Here is a 27,868-nt window from a genome sequence, read left to right as displayed (position 1 = left end):
TATGTCTTTCAACCAGTGAAAGACCCGTTCTGGACTCTGCTTGATTATATTTCTTAAGGATGTTGTTTGTCATACTGACTAAGTGAACATCCGTAAAACTTCGAGCTGGTTATTACACATAAAATAAATCACTAGCTGCAGATTTAGGCCAAGAGCGTTGTGTCACACTTTTGTTGCTCATCCACTTGTTCCAGTCGTATTTGCCAAGAAAGAACAGGAAACCCCCTTTCTAGTGCTCAGGCTCCCCTGCTGGGACACTATAACTCACAACACTATAACACAACCACATGCGCGCACACACACATTCAGATGCACATAAATCACAAATGCACACCAGACTTATAAATCCAAGTTCACTGAATGTGAATATTTTAAGGCTTTTCACAGTTTCCATGTAACTCTGTATACACACCCTTCTCATAAAAAAAAAACAAAAAATATGTAGCTGTTTAATGTTTTTTCTAAGAATTCATCAGGATTGATTTATTTTCAGAGAATTGTGTCTTGCTTATCAACTGCACATTTAATTCAGCCACATTTAAGTGCAGTGGCTTGAGGTCTGTAACCCACAGAGGTGCTGCATGTGGACTGTGCTTGGATCGTAGCCAAACACATATGGAGGCACAGCCACACACACGTATGGAAAAGCACACGCATAAAAATAGACATAAACATGCACAAAGTCTTAAAGGTATACAACGCTTTAGAGGATGCGTGCGGTAGGGGATGTGAGATCAACCCTCTCATCTTTCTCCTGGAAGATTCCTGCTCCTTTAAGAGAGACATCAAGAGTGTGAAATGATAGGAAACACAGAAAGAGACGGGATGGGAGGGGGGAGGGGGTTAACTTTAACTTGGCGTGTAGAAATAAAATTTTAAAAAAGTAACTGGAATACACACACACACACACACACACACACAGAATCTGACCTCTTGTGTTTGTTGATAAAAACGTGTTGCTATGCAGCAGGCTGAGGACCAGTATGGAAGATTTGTGTATGAGTGTGTTTATGTTAATCGAGGGGTGATCTAAAGGTAAATACAGACCTCTCTCTTCATCACTGTTTCCCCTTCCCACCAGCACGAGTGTTAGGTCATCGGATAAGACTATGTGTGTGTGTGAGTGTGTGTGTGTGTGTGTGGGACAGAACCCAGACCTGGACATTTCTGGTCAATCTTGTATGTTGGTTTATGAGCGTGTGTGTGTGTAAACTGTCCAGCTGACATATGCACAGTATATGTTTGTGAATATGTAAATATGTGGCTTGTATGGCTGCCAGCAAAGTGTGTGTGGATGTGCGTCACTGCGTGTGTGTGCCTGCACGCCTGTAGAAGTGATAGAAAAGAATACAATAGTCCCAATGAGATGATCAAGAGTGTTGTCAGTGTAATTCTTGGCTTCAGTAACGTAACAATATAAACAGCATAAAATACTTTCCAGATTGTATCTTTACTGTTTGGTCTACTCTCACAGCGCTCGTCAACCTCATTCCCAGCACATACAGAAGCTGTAGAGAAAAAATAAACTAAAAGGCCGCTGTGCGCTACCAGCGCAGCACCAAACAGCAACTAAACAACAAACACAGTGGAGTATTTTGCAACTAAAGAGCCAGATATTTCCCTGAGGAGTTGGTGGAGACCAAAACCAAGCTTAAACAACAGTGAATATTTGGATTTATAAACTCGACTCCAAATGATTGCTAATGTCGTTGCGTATATGCTGGATGTGTAAATAAGCAACTGTTTTTAGCCACAGCAACTTCAAAGATAGACTTATATGTCAGTTGTGTATGTGATTTCTTTATTCCATATTTATTTAATACAGTGAACAAGCATCACAGCAGTTCCATGCATTTAGGGATAAAGATCCATGATAGATTATTCTTTCATAGGATCAAAAGTGAGGTCAGAATGTGAAAAACTACAAATAATCATCAGGTAATTATGTCAAAAAGGCAACTTTTCCTTAAAAAAATCACAAAGTTAGTATTGTGGTCCTCTAATTGGATAATTTATTTATTGTTTTATTGTTCACATACAGTACATGGGAAGGGTAGTTTATACACTAATGGGTTAAGAATATGAAATAAGCAACCGTGTGCATGGAAGTTTGCTTATTTTTTTCTTTTATCCAGTTCAGGACATTTATAAAATTACTGAATAACATTTTCTGAAATGTTTAGACATATATGCAACATTCTTCTCTGAGCCTACAAAAATGATTTATGTTACACGTATGTTTCAATTTTACACAAATCGTGTGAGTTTAGACATAATGGTACCACTTCAAGCTTTGCGCACAAACATACAATCACTGCATTTGAGTTAATGCAACAGAATGAGGTGGCTCTCTGAGGTCATGTGTGATTGGAAGTGTGTTTAAAGGAAGAAAAAAAAAGTGGAATTAGAGCTGGAGGGATTGTGGGAAAGAAGGAGTGTGGGAGGTGGGTGAGGTTCTGTCTTACCTCATCCAGTCTCCATCGCTGATGTCCCCTGGTGCCCGTGGTGCTCATGGGACTATTGTTGGTTTCAATACAATGAGATCACGCCTAACATGAAACAATGGCACTCTGTTATTAATTGTCCTCTGTGTAAAACCATGAAGCCACCAGGTCTTAAGGGAATACACTCTGTTTCCAGTAGTGCTCAGTTAATGTGAAAATCACAGCATATTCACACCCACATTTTGCATATTTTATACCACGATTTGGAAAAGTGTTGAATGGTTTTACCTCAGTACCATACATGTTTGTGTTTTTAGGTAAAGGGCAGTGAGAAAGCTTCTGGTGTGATTGCTTTGGAGAGCAAATTGGATGGCAAAACAATCTTTGACTGTAAACTACTTAAACAAATACGTAGCTGTTTGTGTGTTTTAAAACTTCCTTCACGAACGGAAACATGAAATGTTTCCCAGCATTTATCACTCAGTCTACATCAGCTTGCTCTGTGCAAACATTCATCATATTTACCAGTCTCCCAGGACCTAAATTCATGCCCTGATTGAGCTTTTATAAACCTGTAGCACTGTGTGTGTGTGTGTGTGTGTGTGTGTGTGTGTGTGTGTGTGTGTGTGTGTGTGTGTGTGTGTGTGTGTGTGTCTGTGGCTGTTTTGCCCGTTTAAGAATATCCATCTACCCTTTGACCTCTTCAGTTAAAATAAACAGCCGTAACTCCTCTTGGACAAATGGTCCTTTACTTTCTCTCTTTCCTCTACTTTCAGAGCCACACACACACATACACTCTCACACATGCGCAGACACACACACATAGAAAGAAAATACCTGTAAATACTGTGCACAATACAGAGCAGTGTTTACAAATGTGGCAGTTAGTTTTCAAGATACTTTGTTATGGAACAAAGTGTCGGTCAATAGGAACAAAAACTGACCTGATGGCACTAAACAAAAGATCAGGGGACACTAAAATGAAAAGTAAGCATCCTTTCTTTGTAATAAATATGCATAGAACACAGTTCTTACACAGCTTTCGCTCACAAAGCTTAGCTGCTTCATCTTCAACAGTTTTTAAAATTCAGGTTCAGTGATAATTTAATGTTTTGACTTGTAATGGAAAGCAGTCTATAATGTCTGCACTGGATGGACAGATGGATGGACAGATGGATGGACAGATGTACATACTGCATTATCAACACTGCAATCAGAGCAACATGTAATTTATGATATACAGTATATAACCACATCTTTTTTACTCTTATATGATGGTTATTACTCTATTGACCCTCTGGTAGTAAATACAGTGATTAAAACTGAAAGTCATTTGATTTCAACTGACGAAAAGCATTAACTGTATATATGCACGTGAAAGCAACAAGCAGATGTGGAACTAAATGTTGAGAGGTTCGTTTCAGTGGAAAACTCCCATCATGGTGATTAAACTCTTTCATTTGCAGCGGTGATAGTACGTCACAGTCTTGTGGTTATCTGAAACCGAGGCAGCTTTGATCAGAGACGCCTTAGATCCATCCTGATCATTCCCACATTGCCACAGTGATACAAAGTCCTTGGTAACCAGGGAGCTAGGTCGTGGTTTTCCCCTGTACTTCTGTGTCTTACAGCTAACATGTACAGTTGTATAAAATTGTTGTATAAAATCTGTAGAGGAAGAATATCATCATGACTTGTATTACTATACTAAATCAACATCCCTGTCTGTCTACGTATTGTATTCACTGAAAAGGATTGCACAATCTCTCTTTCTATCTTTCTATCTTTCGCTCTCTCTCTCACACACACACACACACACACACACACACACACACACACACACACACACACACACACACACACACATACACACACCACTCCAGGCACGTTCCTATGTTTGTCTTTGACATATCTACCTACATCTTGTTATACATGACTTGCTGTGCGTGTATCAAGCACACTCTGCCTGTTGACTCACTGACGACAATAAATAATAGAAGTTTTTCTACGACGCTGATGAGACAGGTGCATGACAACAAAGTGAAGTGTACAGGTTCTGGTGTATGTATACAGAGAGAGAAGGAGACCGTGACCTTGCTGCATGGTCGGTCATGTCTGACTGGTTGAGCAGGCATCCAGTCGCATATGAATGTTGTGTGCCGTGCCTTATGCTACACCGATAGAACTTTTGGCTTCAGTAGATTTCCACTTGTCACATCTCGGGTAAATAACATGTTGGCAGGGATGGAGACTAAACCTGAAATCAAAGGGTTCCCAAGAAGTTGGGTTGGTTAGTTTCTATTATCCATTTGATAACAAAGACAATGCCATATATGTACGCAGGTTAGCTAACTCAGTAATGTAACAGATACAAATAATTTGAAACGTATTTTGACTTCTTTCAGTTTCAATTGACAATGTTGCATACATACTACTATGAAAGACAACTAGGTGACTAGATAGAGTGATTTTTAGAAATGGATCCTTTCTCAGGCTTTCTCAGTTTCAGACATCACACAAGTTGACACTGAATTTCTTTCACTCTGCAAACATGCCGTTTCTTCAGGGTGTTATCTGTTGTATTCTTCAGCAGAATTCACACACAGTTGAAAATTTGCTACACTCAGTGTTTTATTGCTTTTTTAAATTTTTTTTTCTCTTTTTTTTTCTCTGTTTCTCCGTGTTCCTTCCAGTGTCTATATCTGTCTCTTCCTCTTTAAATGGCTCTCATTTGGGATGCAGTTTCAACACAAAACAGCAGCATTCGTGGAACTCGGGAAGCGGGAATGCCCACATACACACAAACACAGAGGAAGGAAGTGTGTGTTGTGGATGGTGATGAAGGCCCGAGCCATAAAAGCCAGGAAGTCGCTGGGAGGAATGTCCTGCAGTGTCACACATGGCCGAGGCCTGAAAGCTTGTACGCCTGAGGGAGGTTTAAACTCCAAACAGCTTCGGCTTATCTGGAGAAAGAGAGAAAGACACGACAAAGAGAACCCGCGTCACGCATCCATCACGGACGCTTCTACACCTGTTCACACCACACCTGAGCACAGCAGCGTGCACTGTACAGCAGTACTGTATACAGAGTGTGTACATATTGTATACTCACGACACACACACACACACACACACACACACACACACTTTCTGCAGCAGTGTTCCCCTCCCACACTCCTCTTGTGTTATTTGTTTTGGATACAGACACTCCATTATTGTGGCAAACTGACATTTCAATTGAATGAATTATAATTACGCCAAACCACAAACTCTGTTGGGGCTGGTTGTGTAATCACGATGCTCGTGACTCTACTCTAAGGCTTAAGTGACTCATAGGATTGAGCCATTTAAGTTTGTTGCTGTTTTTAATGCTTTAATGATTTTTGTTCCCGTACTCACAGTATGCACACAGACGCACACACAGACTATGCGTATATTTATGCAAACACATGGTGGATTTTTGAAGAGATTTGTTGCGTTTCCTAATGGTTATTCTATATCCGGAGCGGTATGTGATTGAATGCATTAACTGTGGGATAAAACGGTGCTTTCCTCTCTATGCGTGTCATGCCACATGGCAAGTCATGGGCATTCAAATTTCCATCTGTTGGTGTTTTTGAAGCGAATGCCGCATGTATTTTTTTTAAGCTTGAAATGGAAATAGTTGGAAAGAGGGTGGAGACAGAGAGATGAGAGCTAATTATTTCCCACAAAATATCAAAATATGACAATCAACCACTCCGAGGCCGATTCTCCAATCACATCGCATCACAGAAAGACAGAACATACATCTATCTATGAGTACATTCAGACAACGTGTCTGTCCTTACATATGACATTATGACAGCATTTTACATCGTAGCGTGCAGAAAGTTTGAGGACCTTGAATAGATTTTTTTGTTTTTGCATATGATCCACACTACATACTTCCCTCTTCCTTCACTTTCTCTTCTTCCCTCTTCTGTTTTGTTTCCTCATGCTCACACAGCTCCTCTTCTCTTTCCCTCTCTCTCTGACGTTGGTTCTAAAATGAGTAATATGAATTGCATAGTCTTTTGTTACTGAATGATGCTTTGTTTAAATTTGGATCATGAAATACGACCCTATATTACAGTGAGATATGGTGTGTCAGGTGACCACTGTTGAGCAAACCAATATCCCACACCTTCTCTAGGGCGCATTGAATGTTACTTTTCCTTTAACTGTTAACTTGCACAACTTTAACCTTCCTGTCATGTACATTTCTATGATAGCATCACTCAATGGTCACGATGGTAGAACGCAGCACTGCAGCATTGTTGTTCAGACTACTGGAAAACGTCACTTAGAAGAATATTCCAAGCATTATTTTTTTTCGGCGAAATGTTTAACTCTCTCAAGGTCTAAACGTTGTTTCATGGAGCTTTTCAATCTGAAATGAGCCGTGTGCTGCAGCAGTGGGGTGGCACACGGTGTTCAGAGGCAACATTCCTTCAAATGGAAACCAACTACCAGCAAACATCCGCTCCCCTGAAGGGTCCTTGAGCACCCCACTGTTGACCTGTGACCTCCCGAAAGATGGTGGCAAGCAATTTACCAGCTTGATGAGAACATTGTGACATTATTATCAGATCTCATTGATTGCATGATTTGCATAAGTTTCCAACGCTCTGGGCCACAGAGTGAATACATCCATTTTATGACAGGTTAAACATCGCAGACAAAAACAAGGAATTCCAGCTATTGCTGCCATCCTCTTCCTAACAAAGAGTCTTTGACATCAGTGCGTCCACTCTCCAAACATGCCCTCCCTCTAATAAAAGCTTCAAGCCAACGCTCAACAATGATGTATATTTTTACTACTCTACAAATCATGCTCGAGGGGACCGAGGTCTTTTTACATGCCATTGTGTAAAGTACTTGTGTATTTCCTCTAGTAATTGCAGGACGGTGCGTGTGTGTGTGTGTGTGTGTGTGTGTGTGGGCATGCATCTTTGCTGCATCACTGTGAGGAAATAAGGTGATCATTATCATCTCTGTGCAGGAAAGTGGCAATCAGACCCTGAAAACAATACCAAAGAAGTTGCATCAGCTTGACATAATACATGGACAGGCCATTTCACTGCTACTCTTTTTTTTTTAAATAAACATTTATTGCATTTCTGTTCATCCTTAAAGAGGAATCGTCCCTCCTCTGTTGCTCTTCCTGAGTTTTCTTCACATTAAATTGTGGAGGGTTTTGAATTAGAGCTATATAAATTAGAAGTTTTTCATGCATGATTTATTTAGAAAAACCTGTGTGAGCAATTCTGTGAAGATAAGAAAATGCAGAATGATTGAATGAGAGAGCGACCTTTAATGTAGACGCCGATGCCACTACCGCACAGACTCTTTTTTTTTGTGTGTGTAAAGTGCAGCACTGTAGCTGTGGCATGACTGCACACGTGTGTTTGTTGGGAGATTATTACATTTGCACACAGCTATGAAATTCAAGCATGAAGAAAAGCTGCAGAGCAAAGTTGTACTGTGCATTGAAATAATTAGTGTAAATCTTCTGTCATTACAATCTCTCTCCTTGACACTAGTCGGACTGAGCTGTACGTTCAAGAGATTTAAATTTGCTGTGAAGTGGTGAGGAAACTCTGGCTGTACATACTTATCATACCTGCTTGTCATCGCCAAACTTAACTGAAGTCACCTCCTCAGAGAAAGCCCTTTAGAAACCTCTCTGTTTACGTGTGTGTTTGCGATGTTGCCATGAGAGCATGTAGTGTGTTTAAGAACACATTGGCACACACACACACTACTTGCAACACAGATATTTGTACACACATACATCTGGCAAACATTTCTTCAAGGGTATTTAGTATTCCAAATGATTCTGTAACAGTACGCAACATACGTCAAGCTCTTATGCAACAGACTCTTGTTGCATGGCTGACGTCAGAGGGCAACCAGGTGTTTATGGACTCTTCTTCACAGACACACACACACACACATACACACACACACACACACACACACACACTGAACTACTGACCTACACCTCTAGACCTGTAGCTATTGTTGTCATCTGCCTCATGCCTCTATACCACATTCATCCTGCATTGATGCTATATATAATGGTATTAATGTTGAGGATGTCATACTTTGTACATCCACCCAGCTGTTCACTGAGGTTATAACAAACCAGAATTATCCTTCAATACTTGAGTACGGGAAACCAGCGATAAAGCAAAAGTCATAGCTTTTCTTTTGTCTGAGCATCAGTGTGGCAGCAGAGCAATAAGACCTTTTTAATAGTATGTTTGTAAACCCCTGTCAGTTAGAAATCCGACTTTGTTAGGTTTCCGTAGGGAGGGTGCCCCTGCAGGGCTGGAGGGGCCAGCTGGCTGAGTCATTGATATGGGAAACTCTGTTACACCATGTGATTATGGTCAGGAATGCAGAGAGCCAACTGATATTAGATCACTGCCACTCTTTCTCTCTTTCTACTCCCAGATGGCAGATGGAAGACCAAATGCATGCGCGCGCACACACACACGCACACACACACACACACTCCTGTGGTCAAATGTAGCAGTTAGGTTAGAGTGCTGTGGAGTCCTCTGTATGCTTTCTTGTGTTACATAGACACATGCTGTGCGCACCTTTACCTTTACATACTGCATACGTATGTGTTCTGTTCAATCACAACTCAAAGTCTTCTCACTATTTTCTGTGCTAGTGGGTGTCGCTGTGGCTCTGTGTGTGGGCGAGACCATTGGGGTTGAGAGATCAGAGGTCAAAGGTGTGGGTTGTTGATTTTCCCAGTATTCTATCTCTTACACACACACACACACACACACACACACACACACACACACACACACACACACACACACTCATAATGTCATTGATTGATTTTTTTCCCCCCAATTATTTGTTACAGTCATACATTTGACCCAAACCTGCTTTATCACATTAAAAACACACACACATTTATACTTTTATACTTGTGAGGACCCTTGTTGACATAACGTATTCCCTTACATGTAACCTCAAGGTCTAAAACTTTAACTGAGCCTCACAAAGTGTGCACACAAAGATAGATCTCTGCATACATCCTGCCAAGCAATTAGCACGGCGTCCATCCTGCTGTGTAACAGCTCGTCTTTGATCACCACAGAGGAAGGAGAGGTTGAGAGGATCAGCAGATAAGCAGATGAACAACAGAAACACAAAACAGAAAATAGTGAAGCAGTTAAAGATGAGAATCAGAATCAATTGAATGCAGACATTAAATGATTTTATCGTGCACATCCAGTTTAAATTGCAATATCAACATGACATCAATAATAATAATAATAAAAATACTATCTGGATTTTTTTAAGTACATCCTTCGAGGAATATTTTGGCAGTAGAGTAGAGAATATAATTTTAACTAAGCCAACATTATTTTTTGATTAAAAAAACCTGGTGTTGAAAGTATTATAATCATTATATTTAATTAGATTTCAATGCATGAAACTGTCATTAGTGGACTCAAGAAGAAAGACATGATTAAATGTAAATAGAGGAGAAAACAGCAAGAAGGAAAGCATCCAAAAGGAGGAAGAGGATTTATCCGGAGTGTTAAAATGACATGTGTGTTCACTCAGGCGTGGCATAAAGGACACAGTGTGGAACAGGTTTGTGGGGGAGAGTTGCAATAAAGTAACAGTCTGATGATTGTGTTTCCAACTGTACTGTAAAGGAGAGCATTATCCCCATTGGATTTTAATACATAAAAACAACACACACACTAGCACACACACATGCCACATTGTTTTCTCATGCCAGTTTTACTAATTACAGGCCAGTCAGTAGGATGATAGTCGGCCATGGGGCAAAGGTCAAGAGTCAGTTGCTCTTAAGTTGTGAACCTACTGCATGTGTGTGAGTGAGAAAGGGGGTCAGAAATAGTGTGTGTGTGTGTGTGTGTGTGTGTGTGTGTGTGTGTGTGTGTGTGTGTGTGTGTGTGTGTGTGTGTAGATAACAGCCTCTTCCGTGTTTTTCAATGTCAAAGTTCACCTAATAAGTTTCATGGCTCTAGTTCAGTTTGTGTGTGTGGTTGTGTGCATTTGTTGAATTTTGTGCTCCGTTTGTTTGTTTCCAAACATAATGAGTCTATTCACTGACATGCCCACCATCCCCAGCCATCATCAGCACACATATACAGACAAACAAATAACCTGAAACGCAGCATTTCACATGCTGAATGTGTCCCCCAACACAAACAAACAGAAATATGTCAAGAGGTGATGTTTGAAGGCGCTCAGTGGTTAACTGAATCCTTGCTGTTTTCAGCTTTGAAAGTGGAAAAAAAATTTTCCACTGTTCAGCCTGAAATGTGCATTTTGAAAAAAGTTTTATACATCATGACATTATAAAGTTGACATGGCGAACTTAGCAAGCAGTTGCTGATTCACACATTCAGATACAGAGCGACGTTAGCATTCATTTGCTATGACTGAGAAGCTTCACATGAAAAATGTTCTCTTAGTTTTAAGCAAAAACTGAGGCATGTTTACAGCCATAATCATTCGAGGAAGTTGTAACTGTAGACAGTGTTCTGCTGCCAGAAAGCCAGCAAGAGAAAACACAATTCATCTCTTTGTCGCTGCCTCTCTTCCTCCATTCATGCTGACTCTTCTTTGTGTCACTAACTGTTTCTCCTCATCTGCTTTTCTACTTTCTACCTACTCCCTCACACTCTATGGATAACACATAAAAACCAAACAGAAAGATGATGCCTTCAGGCAGAGAGAGCCGTGGAAAAATGCAGGAGAAAAAAAACAACAAAAATAGGCAAATATGCAAGCACTGAGAGAAATAGACAGACGATGGAGAGACAGACAGTTCAAATAAGATACTGCAAGAAAACCAGAGCTCCACTCCTGGTTGGGCTTCCCCTCCCATTGGTTATTATAGGGGCCAATAGGAGTCCAGGGGAGGAGCACTTCCTGTGAGATCGAGGGGGGCCTCCAATGTGGTCTAGTGTGTGTGTGTGTGTGTGTGCGTGTGTGTGTGTGTGCGTGTGTGTGTGTGTGTGTGCAGTCAGAAGTGTAAACATACAGTTATGCAAGCATAAATTTGTATATATTGTTGGCACAAATGTGCCTTGTATGTGTCTAAACAGGTACACACTAAGTTTGTGTTTTGTGTGTGTGTGTGTGTGTGTGTGGTGTGTGTGTGTGTGTGTGTGTGTGTGTGCATGCATGCATGTATGTGTACATTATGTGATGTGGCCTTGTGCCCACAGCTGTGGATGAGTGAATTTCAGGAATTGGGGTTTTACAAGGCTTCTGGATCTCCACCGAGAATTTACTATATAAATACCATAGATCCACAAAAACCAGTAGGAAAAAAGATACCCTCTGTGTAGAGAAGTGCATTTTACTTACTCAGCTCAGTAATAGCGATGGAAATGTCAGCCTGTTAGTCAGTCCACCACTTTGGTGCAGACTATCTCAACAGTTTTTAGATGAAATTTTATACAGATATTCATGATCCCCTGATTTTTCTCTCTTAGTTTTACCATGAGGTTGACATTTTTGGCTTTCAGCGAAATATCTCCACAAATATTGCCATGAAATGTTGTACAGACATTCATTTTACATTTTCCTTAAATTTTCATCTCATGCCATCATCGCTGCCATGGCTGTAGACTCTCAGTCAGTTTAAACTGCATGGCCAATGTGTACATGTTAAATACTGTACACGTATTAAACCGACATAGACCAGTGAAAAGTGTGTGATACTTGTAATATAACAACACATTAATGGCTTAAACCATAAAGTAGTTCCTGTTAAGTGATATGCATTTTTTTGATCACGTGATTTTCAGTAGGGAGTCTGACACGATAAATGTTTTTCAAGCTGATGCGTGATGTTTGAATGATGAATATCATTGTCTCGATAGCAGGTCACATAATGTTCATTATTCACACCAAACCCATGATGCACAACTATACACATAAATTCTTTGCATGTGCTGTGTAGCTAAAATAATACCGGCTGTATCCTCTTTTATTCTACATGGAAATTTCTGACCTAGTGCAGGTATTATTTCACCTTCCAGGAACACCTTAGCATACATTACTACATTTGAGTGTGGAGACATACCAATAACAGCTGGATCATTTTTTTAAGAGATAAGGGATGAAAATACATTTGTATGGTAGTTGTATACACTATTGCTAAGTATCAGTCCACAGAAAGAAACTTGCAAAATGTTGGAGACCAATATCCTGTATTTTTTAAAATAAAAGGTAGTTTGTGAATGATTAGAAAAAAAGCATCTTTTTATTGATGCCTAAGAAAATGAGGAGGAACCATTTTCTCATCTGTGCTGTTGAGCCAAGTCGTCAGATGTTCATGATGGAGCTGCCCTGTGGCCGCCTGGTTGTAATTCACAGCTTCTGAGGGTAAATGTGTGTAACCCTGCTGACCTGTGACCACTTCTCCAGGCTGCAGCTGTAAATAAGGATCTGTGGTTCCTCTACCTGCCCGGTGAAACAAACGGTAAAAGAATAGTTTATCGGCATATGTGGATACATCAAAATAAACTTAGATTAAGTGCAGTAAAAGCACAGTTGGTACATTTAGAGAGACATTACACTAAGTGAACACACATGGGCCGTAAAATTGTATGTAGGCCATTCCAATGTTTTGGTTGTGGTGTGTGTGTAGGTGTGTGTGTGTGTGTGTGTGTGTGTGTGTGTGTGTAGGTGTGTGTGTGTGTGTAGGTGTGTGTGTGTGTGTGTGTGTGTGTGTGTGTGTGTGTGTGTGTGTGTGTGTGTGTGTATGTTTTGGCGGCATGCCCAAGGCTGATGTTGATAAAGTGTGACCACATGAGTCCCCAAAGGATAAAAGATGGAAACGGGCCAGTATATATACATACTCTTTCTCTCACTCTCTCCCTGTGTCTCTATATCTGATGCTGCCTTCTTTTTTCTTCACCTCCCTCTCTGTCTTTCCTCCTCTTTTCACCCTCTTTCTCTTTTTTTCCCTAACCAGCTCTCTCTCTTTCTCTCACACACTCGGAAAAACAAGAGCCCGTGGTACATGTGTTCATAGTGTTTTGACGCTCTTGCAGTTCTGGGAATTGCTTCATACTTTCTTGGAGATTAACCCAGTCTGGATCAAACTGTACTCTTACATTCGCAGTATGGGGGATGAAATCAAGTTTTCCAGCACAAAATGATATCACATGTGTACTAGCTTGATGGCATCAGAACAGGTAACTTGTCACGGAAAGATGATTACTTAAATTTCAAATTACACCCTGTGATTGGTAAACTGCAAGGTGCACGTTATTCAAAAATACCGAAAATAAAAAAAACATACTTTTCCCCTCATGCAAAGGATCAGTTTGCTTTGGTTTTGGTTTGTGGCACCCAAAGAGTCCAAAAGTTACATTTGAAAATGTCAGCATCGACATCTTATTCCAGAAACCATGGCCCAGTTATGATAAGCCACAGACCTCTTATGAACACTGTCAGTTAAAGCTATTTGTTACAAAACTGCACCTGCCAACTCGCTGTCTCCACGCAGAACGAGGTGTGCCAGTGCTCGCGGGTGAGAGGGAAGTGGATGTAAACACACTGACCGAGTTGCACTGGGTGTTTTGCGGTGCTATTGGTTCTTGCCGCTGGTGAACTTCATAGGAATTGGAAAGAGTTAGCATTGCCAGACTGCAAGGAAGAAACCAAGGAACATGATCTCAGCCAGCAAGAACGCTGTGTTGACATCCACCACAGTGTCACAATGTGCATGTGTGCCCTGTCCACGAGTACTGAAGTGCAGAGATTGCAACTGAAAACGTAGCTACAAAGGGTTCAACATGCTTCAAATGTATGTTGTATGAAGCGCCTTGGCTTGACTTGCTGAAACGACTGATGCTGTTGTTCTTCTTTGGACAGTCTCTGTCAGAGAGATGCAGGGGGAGGGGTTGCTTAAGATGCAATTCAGTTCTTCAACTATATTTTACATTATTCTGATGGCTTAGGTTTTATTTGTAGATACTGTAAATAACACAAATGCGGTGAAAAATGGTGCAGTCTGTATCTCCTGTGCAGTATATATATGTGGTACCACCACTGGAGGGCACCAAAGGCATCAGGGTACAAAAGGTAAACTAATGTGCAAACAGGCTTTTCAGAAGTGATGAGCTTCTGCCAAAAAAGTTACTTCTTGAATTTTTTTTCCTTTTTCTTTTTTTTTTTGCGAGGTGACTGAAAATGGTAATTGCAAGTAGTGTGGAAAAATGGTAGTACCAACCATCACCATCATAATAACCATGTTCACTTCACACGTATGCATTGTGGCTGATCTGACACGCATAGTTCAGGCTGTTTTGGTGTAAAAATTCATTCATTCATTCACAGGTAGTTTTTAGGATGCTACTTCTTAAAGACTGTTTTTTATCAGAACAAAGCACTGCTTGTTATTGTTATAGTTTCAGGTTATTTAATTGCCCATACTGAGACACCAGAACATTTACAATGTTAATGTTCTTTTTTTTTCTGGGGCAGCAAAGCACATTACAGCACAGTGAGGTCATGAAGTACAATGGGTCCCTAGAGTGCCCATGATTGACTTTCTATATGTCTTCCTTAAGCACGTCTGTTTCTGTGCAGCTGAAAGAAAAACAGACTGCACTGATTGAAACTGCACTGACACAGCCCGGAGTAAAATGATCCATTTGTGGACAGAAAACTTTAATCTATGGCTCAGTGTTAATAAATCCAATATGTGCATCTGCAGTCCACACACTGGAGCAGGACAGTAATTATATCTATAAATTTTAGTTCCTGACATGAGTTGTAAGAGTTTTAAGGTTTTATGTAATGATGTTTAATGTTTTCTCTGCACACGCATGCACACACACACACACACACACACACACACACACACACACACACACACCACACACACACACACACACACACATACACACACACACACACACACACACAAACAAGAAAAAAAACAGTCATATCTGCCTTTGCTATTCACCTGCTTCTCTATCAAAATAGGAATATTTCAAAACACACACACATACACACATACACACAGTCAATATCTGAAACCCTCATGTGCAAGAAAGTGCAAATCTTTATCACTCTAAAAACAACTACTTCCAAATGAGCTGCAGTTTGTGCGCTCGTGACAAATGACCCACGAGAGAAAAAAATGGGAATTTTCTGTTTGCAAACAGCCAAAATTGGAGAAACACTTATCTCATTTTGGCTCGACTGGAATATTGCAGACACTAAATTTGGTGTGACGAGAAACCAGCTTTGTGTGGATGGAACTTGAAAGCAGGGGACCAGGGTTCATATACTACAGACGCCTTGAACAGCCATGGCTGTCCACTTTTTATTTCCCCAGTTCATAATTTCATTATCTTGATATGTCGTTATCTCAGGATAAAACCAACTAACAAAAGAGAAAAGAATCAGCTGATAATGTTGAAAGGTTTGGTTTGCTTCTACACATTTATGGTTAAATGTGCTTTTTGCTGTTTGCTAATACTTATAATTCTGATGTTGGCTATAGATGTGGTTGATTTTACCTTGAGAGAGGGGGGTGCTTTTATTTTATTACCTTTAACCGGGAGTTTATACAGCATTCTTTGTGTACTGATGTGGTTACTGTCCACAATGTGAAAATTCTCCTTGGCATCAACACTCACTGCATAAATGAACAGGGTAGGGAGGGTAGAAGCTTTACGGATCACTTGAGATCTGAAATCTCTCTCTTTCTCTTTCTCAGGGAGGTTCAGCCTCTAATCTGAACATGAACCTGTATGCCACCAAGAAGACAGCAGCTGAGGGCATGTTGGACATCGCTCTGTTCCTGGCTAACATCACACACATGAAGACTGTCATCGAACAGGGAGCTGGATACAGGTACAGTGTGTGTGTGTGTTTGTGAGAGAGAGAGGTCAGGAAATAGACAAAACTGTTAAATTTACTATCTAAAGAATATTTTTAATTGTTTGCAAAGCTCTACAGCAAAAGTACAAATAGCTTTTTTAAAAAGGAGAACATGAAAATGAATGAATATTCACCGAAACTGTTCTCTATGTAATTTTCAAATGATTTTGGTGAGTTTTTCAGTAAGTTTAATTAGTTTTCAACTGCCATTTGGCTTTTTAATAATCGCATTTACTGCTGCCTCAAATGACATTTCCTGAATGTAATTTTTCTTCTTTATCCTCAGGTACTACGTCGCTGTTCTGACGCTCATTTCCTTCTCCCTGGCTCTTCAGATAGTGGCTGGAATCCTGATCATCATCATCGGTGAGCATTACAAAATTAGCCTCCTTTGGTTCAGAAATCCATCCTCCATGTTTTTAACCAATCATATTAATACACTAATTCACTGACAAGGTGATTTGTTGTGAAAATACCACCAGTCAAAAAAACAGTCACTTTAGGTATAAAATCTCCAAGTCACCAAATATATTTCCTGTGCAACACAAAAACACAACTACAAAAAGATAATGCATTCATCTTTTGTGTAGTATCTCGTTATTGTTATTTTTGGTACGTGTGTGTACATGTGTGTTGCAGCCCGGCGAGACGTCAGCGAAGAGGTCAACCAGAAGCGCCTGGACAGCATGAACAACATCACAACCATCCTCGTCTTCCTCATCTTCGTAACCAACATCTTCATCTCTGTCTTTGGGATGGAGCGCACCGGCCTGTTTCCCAGGATGCATTTCTGACTCTCCGACGTAGGGAGTGATTTTAATATGTAAATCTTTTTGTAAAGTAGGGAAAGATTCTCACACACACGCACACACGAGCACACTCACATACAAACAGCAGTGTGACTTATTGTTCTACTCACAGTACTAATCTGCTACAGTATTACTCTACTCTGATATCTTTTTTGATTTAATTCAGTATGAATGGACTGGGCCAAGGACCAACTAGATGTGTGTGTGTGTGTCTCTGTATGTTTCTGTGTGTGTGCGTGTGTTCTTGTTGTCTCTGCGTGTAATGTGTAATGCATGTATGCATTATCCATGTGTTTGTGCGTGTGTGTGTGTGTGTGTGTGTGTGTGTGTGTGTGTGTGCTTGTGTGTGGTGTGTGTAGCTCGTTTTGAGCTCACCCTCCTCCCTTCTTGTCAGCGATGTTTAAACTTCCTGAACAATCTGATTACCGGCATCATCTTCCTCACCCTCATCATCAACATCATCAAAGCCGCCTTTGGCACACAGCGCAGCTGCTTGCTGCGATGGATGTTTCAGCGTTTCATTCTATGAGACACACTTAGCAGACAAATTCACACACTGTATGTGCATTTATAAACATAAAATCAGCATAAAAATAGCATGATTGATACCAGTAAAGTCTGTATAATAAATATGAAGCTGGAATAGCTTAGCTTAGCACAAAGACCAGAAATAAGGAGAAGCTATTAGCCTGCTCTGTCTATGGGTAACAAAATCTGCCTGCCAACAGCTCACTAATTTACAGAGATGAAGGTGAGTGTGCAGTTTTTGTGCTAAGTTAAGCTAACTGGCTTCTGATTTCCTGTCTAACCCTCAACAACAAAGCAAATGAGCATATTACTCCTTTAAGAAACATTGGCCACTAGATATTAGCTGCATGAGAAATCCACTTGTATTGAAGCACATGTGAAAACCTTCAACTTTTCTCTTTTTTCTTCAGCAATCACAGAGGCGTGACTTCACCATTGCACTGCCCGAAGCTAATTTGCATCTGTTGGCATCCACTTATTTCCTTGCATTGACTTTATATGTGCAGCATCTAAAACTCGTTCAGTCAGAAAACACCTTTAATGAGGGCGTTTGCTTTTTGGCATCGCCTTCGATAAGTATAAGTTACAAAACAGATGCCATGTTTACAAGAACATTTTACAAGAGTCTACAGGATCTTTTCAGTGTATCTAAAGTCTGTGAATCTAAAATCAGCATTCAATTCTATTTGTTGAGGGAGGAGATTCAATTTCTCATGTTGAATTTATTTAATACGAATGAACCAGCAACTTTGTCACCATACATCCGGTCAAAATGTCACATAAATAACGCAGAGGCTGGAGGCCGTTTGTATGGGTGCATTGCTGTATGTTTGTTGGAATGGGGTATATTGTGAGTGTTTAATGTGTGTTTGTGCATGTGAGTATGTATGTATCAACTATATGTGTGTGTGTGTGTGTGTGTGTGTGTGTGTGCGTGTGTGTGGGTTGGTGTGTTTGAAATATGTGTGTTTGTGTGTGTATGTGTATGTGTGTGTCGCAGCCCGCAGGGACCTGAACGTGGTGTCCAATCAGAAACGACTCGACTACCTGAACAACCTCGCCACAGGCGTCATCTTCGTCACCACGGTGATTAACTTCTTCATCAGCTTCTTCGGATCCAAGAGGACTGGCTTCTTCCGCTGGCTGCTGGCTCGACTCCACTTCTGACACACACTTACACAAAACCCATATTTACTCACATATCAAACACATTTACACACACACATGCAGACACACACCCACACACTCTTTCCACAAGTATTTCATCTGTGCACTTGTTGATTCAATGTTGAAAATTAGCTTGTGCACTTGTAATTTGAACACAGCTGAGACACAAGTCACATATGTTCAAACATCACATCTTATTTATTATTCAGGTGTTGTTTAAATGCTGATTTCAGGCTGTAATTCAACTAAAATATCTTCACTTTAACCCACTGAACATCTATTCTATATGTATTATCTTATTTGCTGCAATAATATGCTTGAATTTTCATTTCTAAAATTGTGCATGTGCTCCGCTCCATTGTGTATGTTTCAAACTTGTGTTTCTACTTTATTTGGTGGTCAGTAATGGAAACATTGAGAAAACTTGATGTAAACATTAATGCCTTATGTTATTTATTCTCAAAACTTGTTTCACAAAGAATGATTTTTAAGATTCAATCTCAGACAGAAACCAGGGTAACAGAAATAAGAGACATACGTACACATTGTTCGTCAGAAAGCTGAATAAATGTAGTGATTAAACAAAAGCCTGTGCTTTGCTTATTGTGGTTTTTGTTGAGGATTGGTGGATTGGTGACTGTGACTGGTCAGCTGGAGTGAAAATAATGCAACATAAAACTAGTATGGACAAGAAGCGGATCTAATTTCAGAAGTTATATTGTGTGCTGTCATTGAATATAAGTTTAAAAGAGAGGAGTAAGTTGTCAGGGGAATTTGGTGCTTCCTAGTCATAACAGAAATCTCTCTTAGTGTGTCAGCACCAAGTGTGGTTTGAACCCTTTCTTTCTCTACTATGTATTTGTGTGTGCGCGTGTGCGTGTGCGTGTGCGTGTGCGTGTGCGTGTATGTGTGTGTCTCACAGGACGCCGGGATCTGAATAACTCCGCTCTCCAGAAACGACTGGACTACCTGAACAACGTAACGACCATCATAGTCTTCATCACCACAGTACTCAACTTCTTCATCAGTACTTTCGGCATGCAGCGCACTGGACACTTTCCATGGCTTATGATGCGTATTCACTGATCCACACAAACACACAGACACACACACACAGGCACACACACACACACACACACACACACACACACACACTCACACACACACACACCCTGCTGACTATTGCACATTTAGATTGAACTACAAATCACACTTACAATAGCTCATAACATGTATAGAAACATGCAGATGACATTGCCTTTATTTTTGGTCTTTTGATGTGTAACTTAACAATACTCACAGGTTTTTAACAGAGTTGTTGTATGTGTCTTACATTTAAATTCTATTTTTTGGGGAAAAAATTACTTCATAGCCTACTCAGCAAATGCTTTTCTTCACTGAGGACTGTTGGACTCTAACTCTGGCAGAGCAACACAAGCCTCAATTCTCTCTAAATGTTTGTCAAAGCACTGAAATAAAAATGTGTTAAAATGATTTTTTTTCTCATTGTTTTACACAGGCTATTTAAAGTACACATACAGTGTTTTAATTTGACTGAGACAGACAACTTCTGCTATGCTATATGCCCTTTTTGTTTTACCTTTTTCTTTTAGCTAATAGGGCCATCTAGTGAAGGAGGTCAGGATAACAAACACTTCCCTCAGCCTTACCTAATAACTGCTCACACCAGTAAACAGAAATCAACAAATAAAATAAAAAAAAACAAAAAGCATGAATTTTTGTCATCATTCTGAATATTCTTCATAAGTCATATGAAGAATGTCTCTTCGCAGGTTTAAAGGTCAAACTCATTTATCATTTTAGATTATTTTAACACAGCACTGACTCCATGTTGGCTAATATGACGGAAAATAAAGAAAAACTACAGAGATGTATGTATCAGACAATAAAATGTTGTAAACTATTTCAGACTGAACGCCATGGTCACTCGGTATTGAAAAGTGATGAGGATAACTGGTTAGCATGCTAACTTCAGTAGAAAGAAGGAAGTGATAGAAACAGAAGCAAAACAAATGGGTTGCTTTCCACTGCTGGAGACAGCTCTTAGCGGGTAAAGCATTGAAGTATGATGCTGAACTGGCAACATTTTCTTCTACTGGTATGTCAACAACTGTTAATGCTAATGTTGGCTATGTAGCAATAGCAAAGCTTGTAGCTTTAATTGCTTTAAGTTAGGAAATTGTTGAGGTTTTCCAGATTACAAGAAGCATTATTGCTGTTTTATTTCTGAATTAGGAATACAGTTTTGTTGTTTTCTTTCATTTGCAATACCTCATGTAGAAATGAAGCTTGAGTTACCAGATGGTTTTTTGTACTTTTTTTGTGATAAACAGAATTTCTAAAGGATTTCAAAGAATATAGTAATACCACAACAGACAAACTGTAAAATTAAATAAAATATAAAGCCCCAACAGTAAAGATACTGTCCAAAAATGTAGTTGTATGTATCTGAAAAATATGTAGTCCACATATTGTTTACAAAGAACTTCTTCTTTTGTTAAAGTTAAAAATGAATGATCCATGCAGGAAAAGATTCACAATAGCAGTCTGAGGGGAGGGAGCAAGGCTGCCGAAGTCAGTTTTAGTTAAGTTTTTCCAGGAAGAGGAGGAGTGGGTGAAGTGAGTGATCACGTGCCAGTCTGGTGAAATGAATCTAGCCTACTTAAGGGAAACTTTTTCACAGACAACACAGACATCACAGCAGGTAAAGTTCATCAGTTTTTTTGATCTTCCTGAATTAAGATAGCCTATTTCTTATTCACCTGTTGGGTATACTATTATCTTTACAAATGCTATCAGTTCCAATAAGTTTGTGTAAATGAGAATTTATAATGATTAGGTCACCATAGTTTACTTTCACAGACCCAATGTTTAACTAACTTTAGGCTGTGTTTTATAGTGTCAAGTACTATGATACATGTCCTGTATTTAATCACAGATTTAAAGTAGACTAATTACAAGCTGATTTTATTTGAAATATTTATATTATAAGCATATAAGATGTTTGCTGTTGATGCTGTTTTCTACAAGTTTCAGGGAAGGACATAATCAGTGGCGCATAGCCAGCATACCTCACTAAGGTGTGTTAGTCAAGTCTATTTATACACTTTGAAATTCTTTTCTCTTAATGTCAGAGGAACGATAGATCCTAAAATACTTTTATAAATCATCACACTGACATTCTGCATTGTCGTGAACTGCCAATTAGGTCTAATTGAGTGCAGCAATTTCAGTTGGTAAGTTTCCACAGGAAATTTTCTGTATCACTGTTTTAATCAGTGGTATACCTAAGAGATGAAAGGTAACACATAGTTAGTTAAAGATGGGCACTCTGGTGGGCAAGAGGTTAAGTTCATGGATCTTTGTTGCATGTCAACCCTAATCCGTCAGTCTTCATCAAATCATCTCCTCTTATCTAGACATGGCCTCAGCCAGCAGCCTCCCATGTGAAGAACAGTCTCTGTGTTCTATCTGTCTGGATGGGTTCACTCAGCCTGTCACTACTCCATGTGGACACAACTACTGCAAGGCTTGTATCACAGGGTACTGGGACAGCAGTGACCTGATACAGTGCCCCCTCTGTAAGAAGAAGTTCCGCAGAAGACCACAGCTTCAGGTCAACACAGAGTTCAGAGATATGGTGGAGTGTTTCAACAACATGAGGGTGAGGAGTGAAGATCAAATACTTGCAAAACCAGGGGAGGTTCCCTGTGACATCTGCCTTGAGCTGAAGCTCAAAGCCCAGAAGACGTGCGTGGTGTGTTTGGCCTCATACTGCCAGTCTCACCTGGAGCCTCATCACAGAGTCACAACCTTTAAGAAGCACAAGCTGATTGACCCTGTGTCAAACCTGGAGGACAGGGTGTGTAAGAGGCATGGCAAGATGTTCGAGCTCTTCTGTCACACAGACCAGATGTGTGTTTGTTTCATGTGCTTGAAAGACAACCATGTGATGCATGAAGCCATCCCGTTAGAGAATGTGTTTCGAGACAGGAAAGCCCAGCTGGAGGATGTGACGTCCGAAATTAAAATGATGGAAGACACAAAAACCAGGAGTATTGAGGAAATCAAACACTCTGTTGAACAGAGGAAGAAATACTTGGATAAAGAGATAGCAGATATTGATGAGGTTTTTGCTGCTCTGGTGGCCTCTCTGCAAAGAAGTCAGTTCGAGCTGATTGGCCTGATCCAGGAGAAGCAGAGAGCAGCAGAGAAGCAGGCTGAAGACCATGTGACACAACTGGAGCAAGAGCTCAATGAGTTGCGGAGGAGAAGATCCAAAATGGAGAAACTCTTACAAACAGAGGATGACATCCACCTCCTGCAGAGCTGGTCATCCCTTTATGTCCCTGAACTACACAAGGACCTGTTCCACCCCCTGTCCCACTTCGCACCTCCATTTACACACAATCTCTCTGACAGCAGTCAACAGAGTCATGTGGGAATGGTTAAAAAAACTGTGGCTCAGATGGAAAAGACACTCAGTAATGAGATGGAGATGTTAATTCATGAGGTTAGGTTGTCTGATGGCTGTGAGAGAGCTGAACAGCCTGATGCAGCAGCAATAACAGATGAATTTATTACAGAAGTGTGGAATCCACCGCAGGACGAGCTGATGATGATCCAGCAGTGTTATGCAGTGGATGTGACTCTGGACGTCTACGCAGCCGATTCCAAACTCATGGTGTCTGAGAATGGGAAGGAAGTGAGATTACAGCAAAGCCGACTGAGGACGTTTTTTAAAGGTTTATTTAGGGAAGGATATCAAGGTATTCCTGTAGTCTTTGGGAAAGATGGTTATTCCTCAGGTAGGTTCTACTATGAGGTTCGGGTCAGTGGGAGCACAGGTTGTATGTTAACAGTGGTCAAAGAGTCCTTAAAATATGAGATGACCCCCGACATTGACAAGGTGGGCTGGAAACTTATTGGACACAGTTTAGGTGATGACTTTTGTGTTCATACTGGTAACTCTGGTCCCCTGTTCGTGAGGCAAAGACTCCAGACAGTTGGTGTATTTGTCGATTATGAGAAGGGAGAGGTCTCCTTCTATGACGTGGACACCAGGACTCTGATCTACTCTTACACAGGATGTGCCTTCACTGAGACCGTACCAGCAGCGAAAGCCTTTCTCTACTCTATGGCTGGCTTTCCCCTCAGTGGCAGACCAAAGCTTTACCCTGTTTTTAGTATTTTTGGAGAGGACCCCAACAACGTACTCGTAATCACTCCTGTAGGTCGTGCAACTTAAAGTGCCACATACATCAAAGGAAACCAATGCGTAACTTCTACTGAAACTGTTGTTTCTCCTCTCAGATCATTTAGTCACACATCAGCTCTGTTTGTTAGTAATGGGGCATATACATTAATGGATTTTATAGAATTGTGTTTCTTGCAGCACAGACCAGTTAACAGGAAATAGTAGAATATACTGTATATATAGTATATCAGAAAAACTTCCCTGCAGGGAAGAGGGAAAGTAAAGCAGTAAATAAGTAAAACAAAAAAAAACTACTATATTATAGTTATAATAATAAATACAATGTGCAATGTGTGAGGTAAAATCAACAGGCCTCTCCTGTCTCCTCCGTTTTAACTAAACAAAGCAGGTAAGATCACTTATTTGGCAGTTGGTGATGAGGTTCATTTGCAGTCTGTAAGAAAGGTACAAGATAAGTCATACACGGTACATACATATTGCAATACTCATATTTGACCACAATGTGGCACCATTGTTTAACCAACACTCTGGTCTGTTGTCTCATGGCTTACATTGTCCGTGGGGATGCACCAAATTTCCAGTTTGCTGAACATCCACTTTGTACTCAACTCATGCTTTAGTTTCAATAATCTTGTTTGTCAGTTATTTCTTTGAATTTTGAGCAGTGTGTTTAAAATGTTAACTGGGACATTGTACTTTCATAGACATTATTTTATGTTTTGATCACTTCATGTGGAAACCTTTAACTTCAGGGTCCATAATTCACTCATCTCTTTAATGTTATCTTTTGTTGTATACTAAGACATCCACCTGGCGTGCTTGGCCAAAACATATCTGATAAATAAAGTTCAAAACCAAGTGTTTGTTGTTTAAGTGATATGTATTTTTTTGCTTAATAAATTGCATACCTCAAAAATTGGCCCAAAATCTTATTTTTGTGTTCCCTGAGCATGAAACCCCCGTGTCTCATGTATCAAGAGATTCATAAGACTTAATGTTCCTATACCTTTAAGCCTAGCTTTATCAATATGCTTGATAGAATTATGTTTGATTAGTGATAGCACTTTTCAATACAGTGTTACAAATCTTCACAATATTAAAACACATGAAAGCCACTGGCAACTAAAAGAACCAGTGAAAGTTCTCACTGATGGAGTTAGTGGAGGTTTCAGAAGAGAGCGCTGGTCCACCACTCCTGATGTGTTTCTCTCAAGGGGAACTTTAGCCAGCAAACTATTTATACCTCAGCTGTCTGACTGACTGGCGCCCAGGGAACTGGGCCACTGTGTGTGTGTGTGTGTGTGTGTGTGTGTGTGTGTGTGTGTGTGTGTGTGTGTGTGTATGTGTATGTCTTTGCTCAGTGTCTAGTTGGAAAGATGTCTTTAGGATGAATATAATTGTGTGTGAGACAGACAAAGAGAGAGACCTGCTAGATCAGAGTGACCAGCTATGAAATATGCCACATTCTCTTTACTCTTACCCAATACTGTATGTAGGTCATTCACTCATCAAACACAGACTGACTCTGTGTTAGGGAGAACATGCCAGGTCCTGCTATCATGAGAAAAAGCATCGATGCAGAGAAGAGAGCATAGAAGCATCACACTAAAGAGATGAGATACTCTTCAATAAAATTGAATAAATAAAAGTTTAAACTTAGTGAGATTATCTCCTCCTAGTGGCCATATCACACCCGAGCTGAAATAATCATAAAACTATCAAAGTCATCATGTGATGATGAAATCAATACAGATCCATACTGTGGATGACATATTAAATTGACAGCCCTTTCTCAGACAGAAGAACATTTAAATCTAACAAAAATTGACATTTTGACTTCTTGCAGGAACAACACAGGTGGAACTAATGGCATTAATGATGACTCAGTTCCAGCTCTGCAATGAAGCAGTTAACAATCATATTAGTTACACCTGTTCTGACCTTTTCTGCTGTGAAAAAGTTCTGCTGTGTCGCTATTTCAACTTGCTGGGCATCTGTTTTGAAACAAGCCAAATAGTGACAATTTGGGTTAACTGAGCAGATTAGCCAAGAGTTAGTTAAAACCTGTTATCAAAAGTACTGAAGTTATTCAAAATCCCCCATATTTCCTTATTGTGGCAGGTTCTATTTGATTACCTGTTCAACCTTATTTGTGTGAATGACCTGTACATGTAGATGTAAGGTGACCTCCCACAAATGTATCCAAGGTGCGACCTGTGATGTCCAGTGATGGAATGTAATTTGCTCAGGTACTGCACTTAACAGTTTAGAGGTATTTATCCAGCAACATGTCAGAGGCAAATATCATACTTGTTACTCTAAAGCATTTATTTGACAGCTATTGTGCTGCAGTTTAATAGTTCACACAAAAACGTTTGATCAGCTTATAGAGCATTGTTGCATCTAATAATAGACTATGACACTGCACTGGCTTAGAATTCCACTGTGTTACAATGTGGAGCAGAGACAACAAAGACCTCCATGACGTTTATAAATGCCTAAGCTAACAAATGATTTTACCTGAATTATTGAATTCTTTCATAGTTAAACATCCACATAAAATGCCTGTTTTTCAGGATATAAAATTATGGATTTTTATATACAATATGATAAATTTACAGTGTGGGTAAAATTACATTAAGCCAAGGAGAACATTTACATTTAAAGATGAAAAGTATCTCTCTCTTTTAATAATGGAACAGAGGAAGGGAGGGAGAGAGGAAGGGAGGAGGAGGAGTGGGAGGGGGTTGCGTACGTCTCGGGGGCGCGCGCTCCACCGTCGTGACGTCACGGGAGCGCCCGGGCAGTGGGGAAGCCACCAGTGGTAGAGCTGGCAAAGACGGAAAAGAGGGAAAGATAGACAGAAGAGATAGACAGGAGACGGGGAGACAACCCGAAGGAGAGCGTTTCCCCTCGGCTGACTGTCTGCTACGTTACGAAGCGTCACTTTGAGGTTTGACAGCGGCAGAATAACTGAAGAGGATATGTGACTGGCCTTTTTTTGTTTTTCTTTTTGAAACACGGAGCTTGTTTCACAACCGAGGGCAGTAACGTTAACACAGCCGCAGTGAGTATTGGAACTTAGCCGGCAGTCTGAGTGTGTGCGTGTACACATGCATGATTTATTACACGGGCCTACGTGTGTGTGTGTGTGTGTGTGTGTGTGTGTGTGTGTGTGTGTGTGTGTGTGTGTGTGTGTGTGTGTGTGTGTGTGTGTGTGTGTGTGTGTGTGTGTGTGTGTGTGTGTGTATGTGTGTGTGTTTGTGTGTGTGTGTGTGTGTGTGTGTGTGTGTGTGTGTGTGTCTATAGGTCTATGTACATATCTGTTGTAGTCATGTTGGCCACTTCTCGGTCACCCTCACGTGTGTGCTGTCTGTGTTTGTGTGAGTCGCTGCATGTAGCCACGTTTGAGGACTAACAGGAACATGAGCAATAACATAATTAAAATTTGATGGCCGCTTTGAGGTGCAGCAGTTTCAGGTCAGCTGTGAGACCAGTACACTACATGGCTCTGTGAAATTTCCGCCGGAGGGGAGCAGTATACGTGTTTCGACCGGACTGTCATTATGATACGTTTTGTATTTTTGCGGGCAACAAACGACAATGTGAGCCCATTCAACAAGGCGTCCTCCCGCTTTGTTCAATAAACCAATTGTAGCTGTACAGCCAGAGGCTTTCCCGGGAATAACAGGCTAATAACACTATGTCTTGTCTGTGTACCTCTAAATGCGATTATC

General features: G+C 40.3%; 3 protein-coding genes across 16 annotated transcripts in view; all 3 read left to right on the top strand.

Annotated features, from left to right (window-relative positions):
• The window catches only part of LOC130163176 (ninjurin-2-like), a 28,207-nt gene extending 7,586 nt beyond the window's left edge, over positions 1 to 20,621 (top strand). Inside the window, exons 2-5 of one of the 6 annotated variants that reach the window (XM_056367095.1) lie at positions 16,225 to 16,361; positions 16,675 to 16,754; positions 17,028 to 17,191; positions 18,726 to 18,866. In XM_056367095.1, the coding sequence (XP_056223070.1) occupies positions 16,225 to 16,361; positions 16,675 to 16,754; positions 17,028 to 17,182 (372 nt within the window). In that variant the 3' untranslated portion in view covers positions 17,183 to 17,191; positions 18,726 to 18,866. Of the gene's footprint in view, positions 1 to 16,224; positions 16,362 to 16,674; positions 16,755 to 17,027; positions 17,212 to 17,556; positions 17,756 to 18,725; positions 19,480 to 19,814 lie in introns of those variants that run through there. The other 5 variants (XM_056367091.1, XM_056367096.1, XM_056367097.1 and 2 more) reach the window with 5 other exon arrangements.
• Positions 20,622 to 21,580: 959 nt separating this feature from the next.
• Positions 21,581 to 25,031, top strand: LOC130163561 (E3 ubiquitin-protein ligase TRIM39-like). The gene is made up of 2 exons (XM_056367839.1): positions 21,581 to 21,617; positions 22,333 to 25,031. Exon 2 carries the CDS (start codon positions 22,335 to 22,337, stop codon positions 24,159 to 24,161), a length of 1,827 nt encoding a protein of 608 aa, XP_056223814.1. The 5' UTR covers positions 21,581 to 21,617; positions 22,333 to 22,334; the 3' UTR covers positions 24,162 to 25,031.
• Positions 25,032 to 26,929: 1,898 nt separating this feature from the next.
• Positions 26,930 to 27,868, top strand: part of LOC130163202 (ELKS/Rab6-interacting/CAST family member 1-like) — a 118,904-nt gene continuing 117,965 nt past the window's right edge. For 5 of the 9 annotated variants that reach the window (XR_008826413.1, XM_056367147.1, XM_056367144.1 and 2 more), the window contains exon 1: positions 26,932 to 27,198. The gene's annotated coding sequence lies outside the window, so the exon portion shown is untranslated. Of the gene's footprint in view, positions 27,199 to 27,868 lie in introns of all 9 variants that reach the window. The other 4 variants (XR_008826412.1, XM_056367142.1, XR_008826411.1 and 1 more) reach the window with 3 other exon arrangements.

The sequence above is a fragment of the Seriola aureovittata genome, chromosome 22 (genome assembly GCF_021018895.1).
Source record: "Seriola aureovittata isolate HTS-2021-v1 ecotype China chromosome 22, ASM2101889v1, whole genome shotgun sequence".
Classification (NCBI taxonomy): domain Eukaryota; kingdom Metazoa; phylum Chordata; class Actinopteri; order Carangiformes; family Carangidae; genus Seriola; species Seriola aureovittata.
This window is presented reverse-complemented; position numbering and strand designations above follow the sequence as displayed.

Bases quoted from the DNA above. Each gene is read 5' to 3' on its own strand.
- LOC130163561 (XM_056367839.1), top strand. From the start codon at position 22,335: ATGGCCTCAGCCAGCAGCCTCCCATGTGAAGAACAGTCTCTGTGTTCT.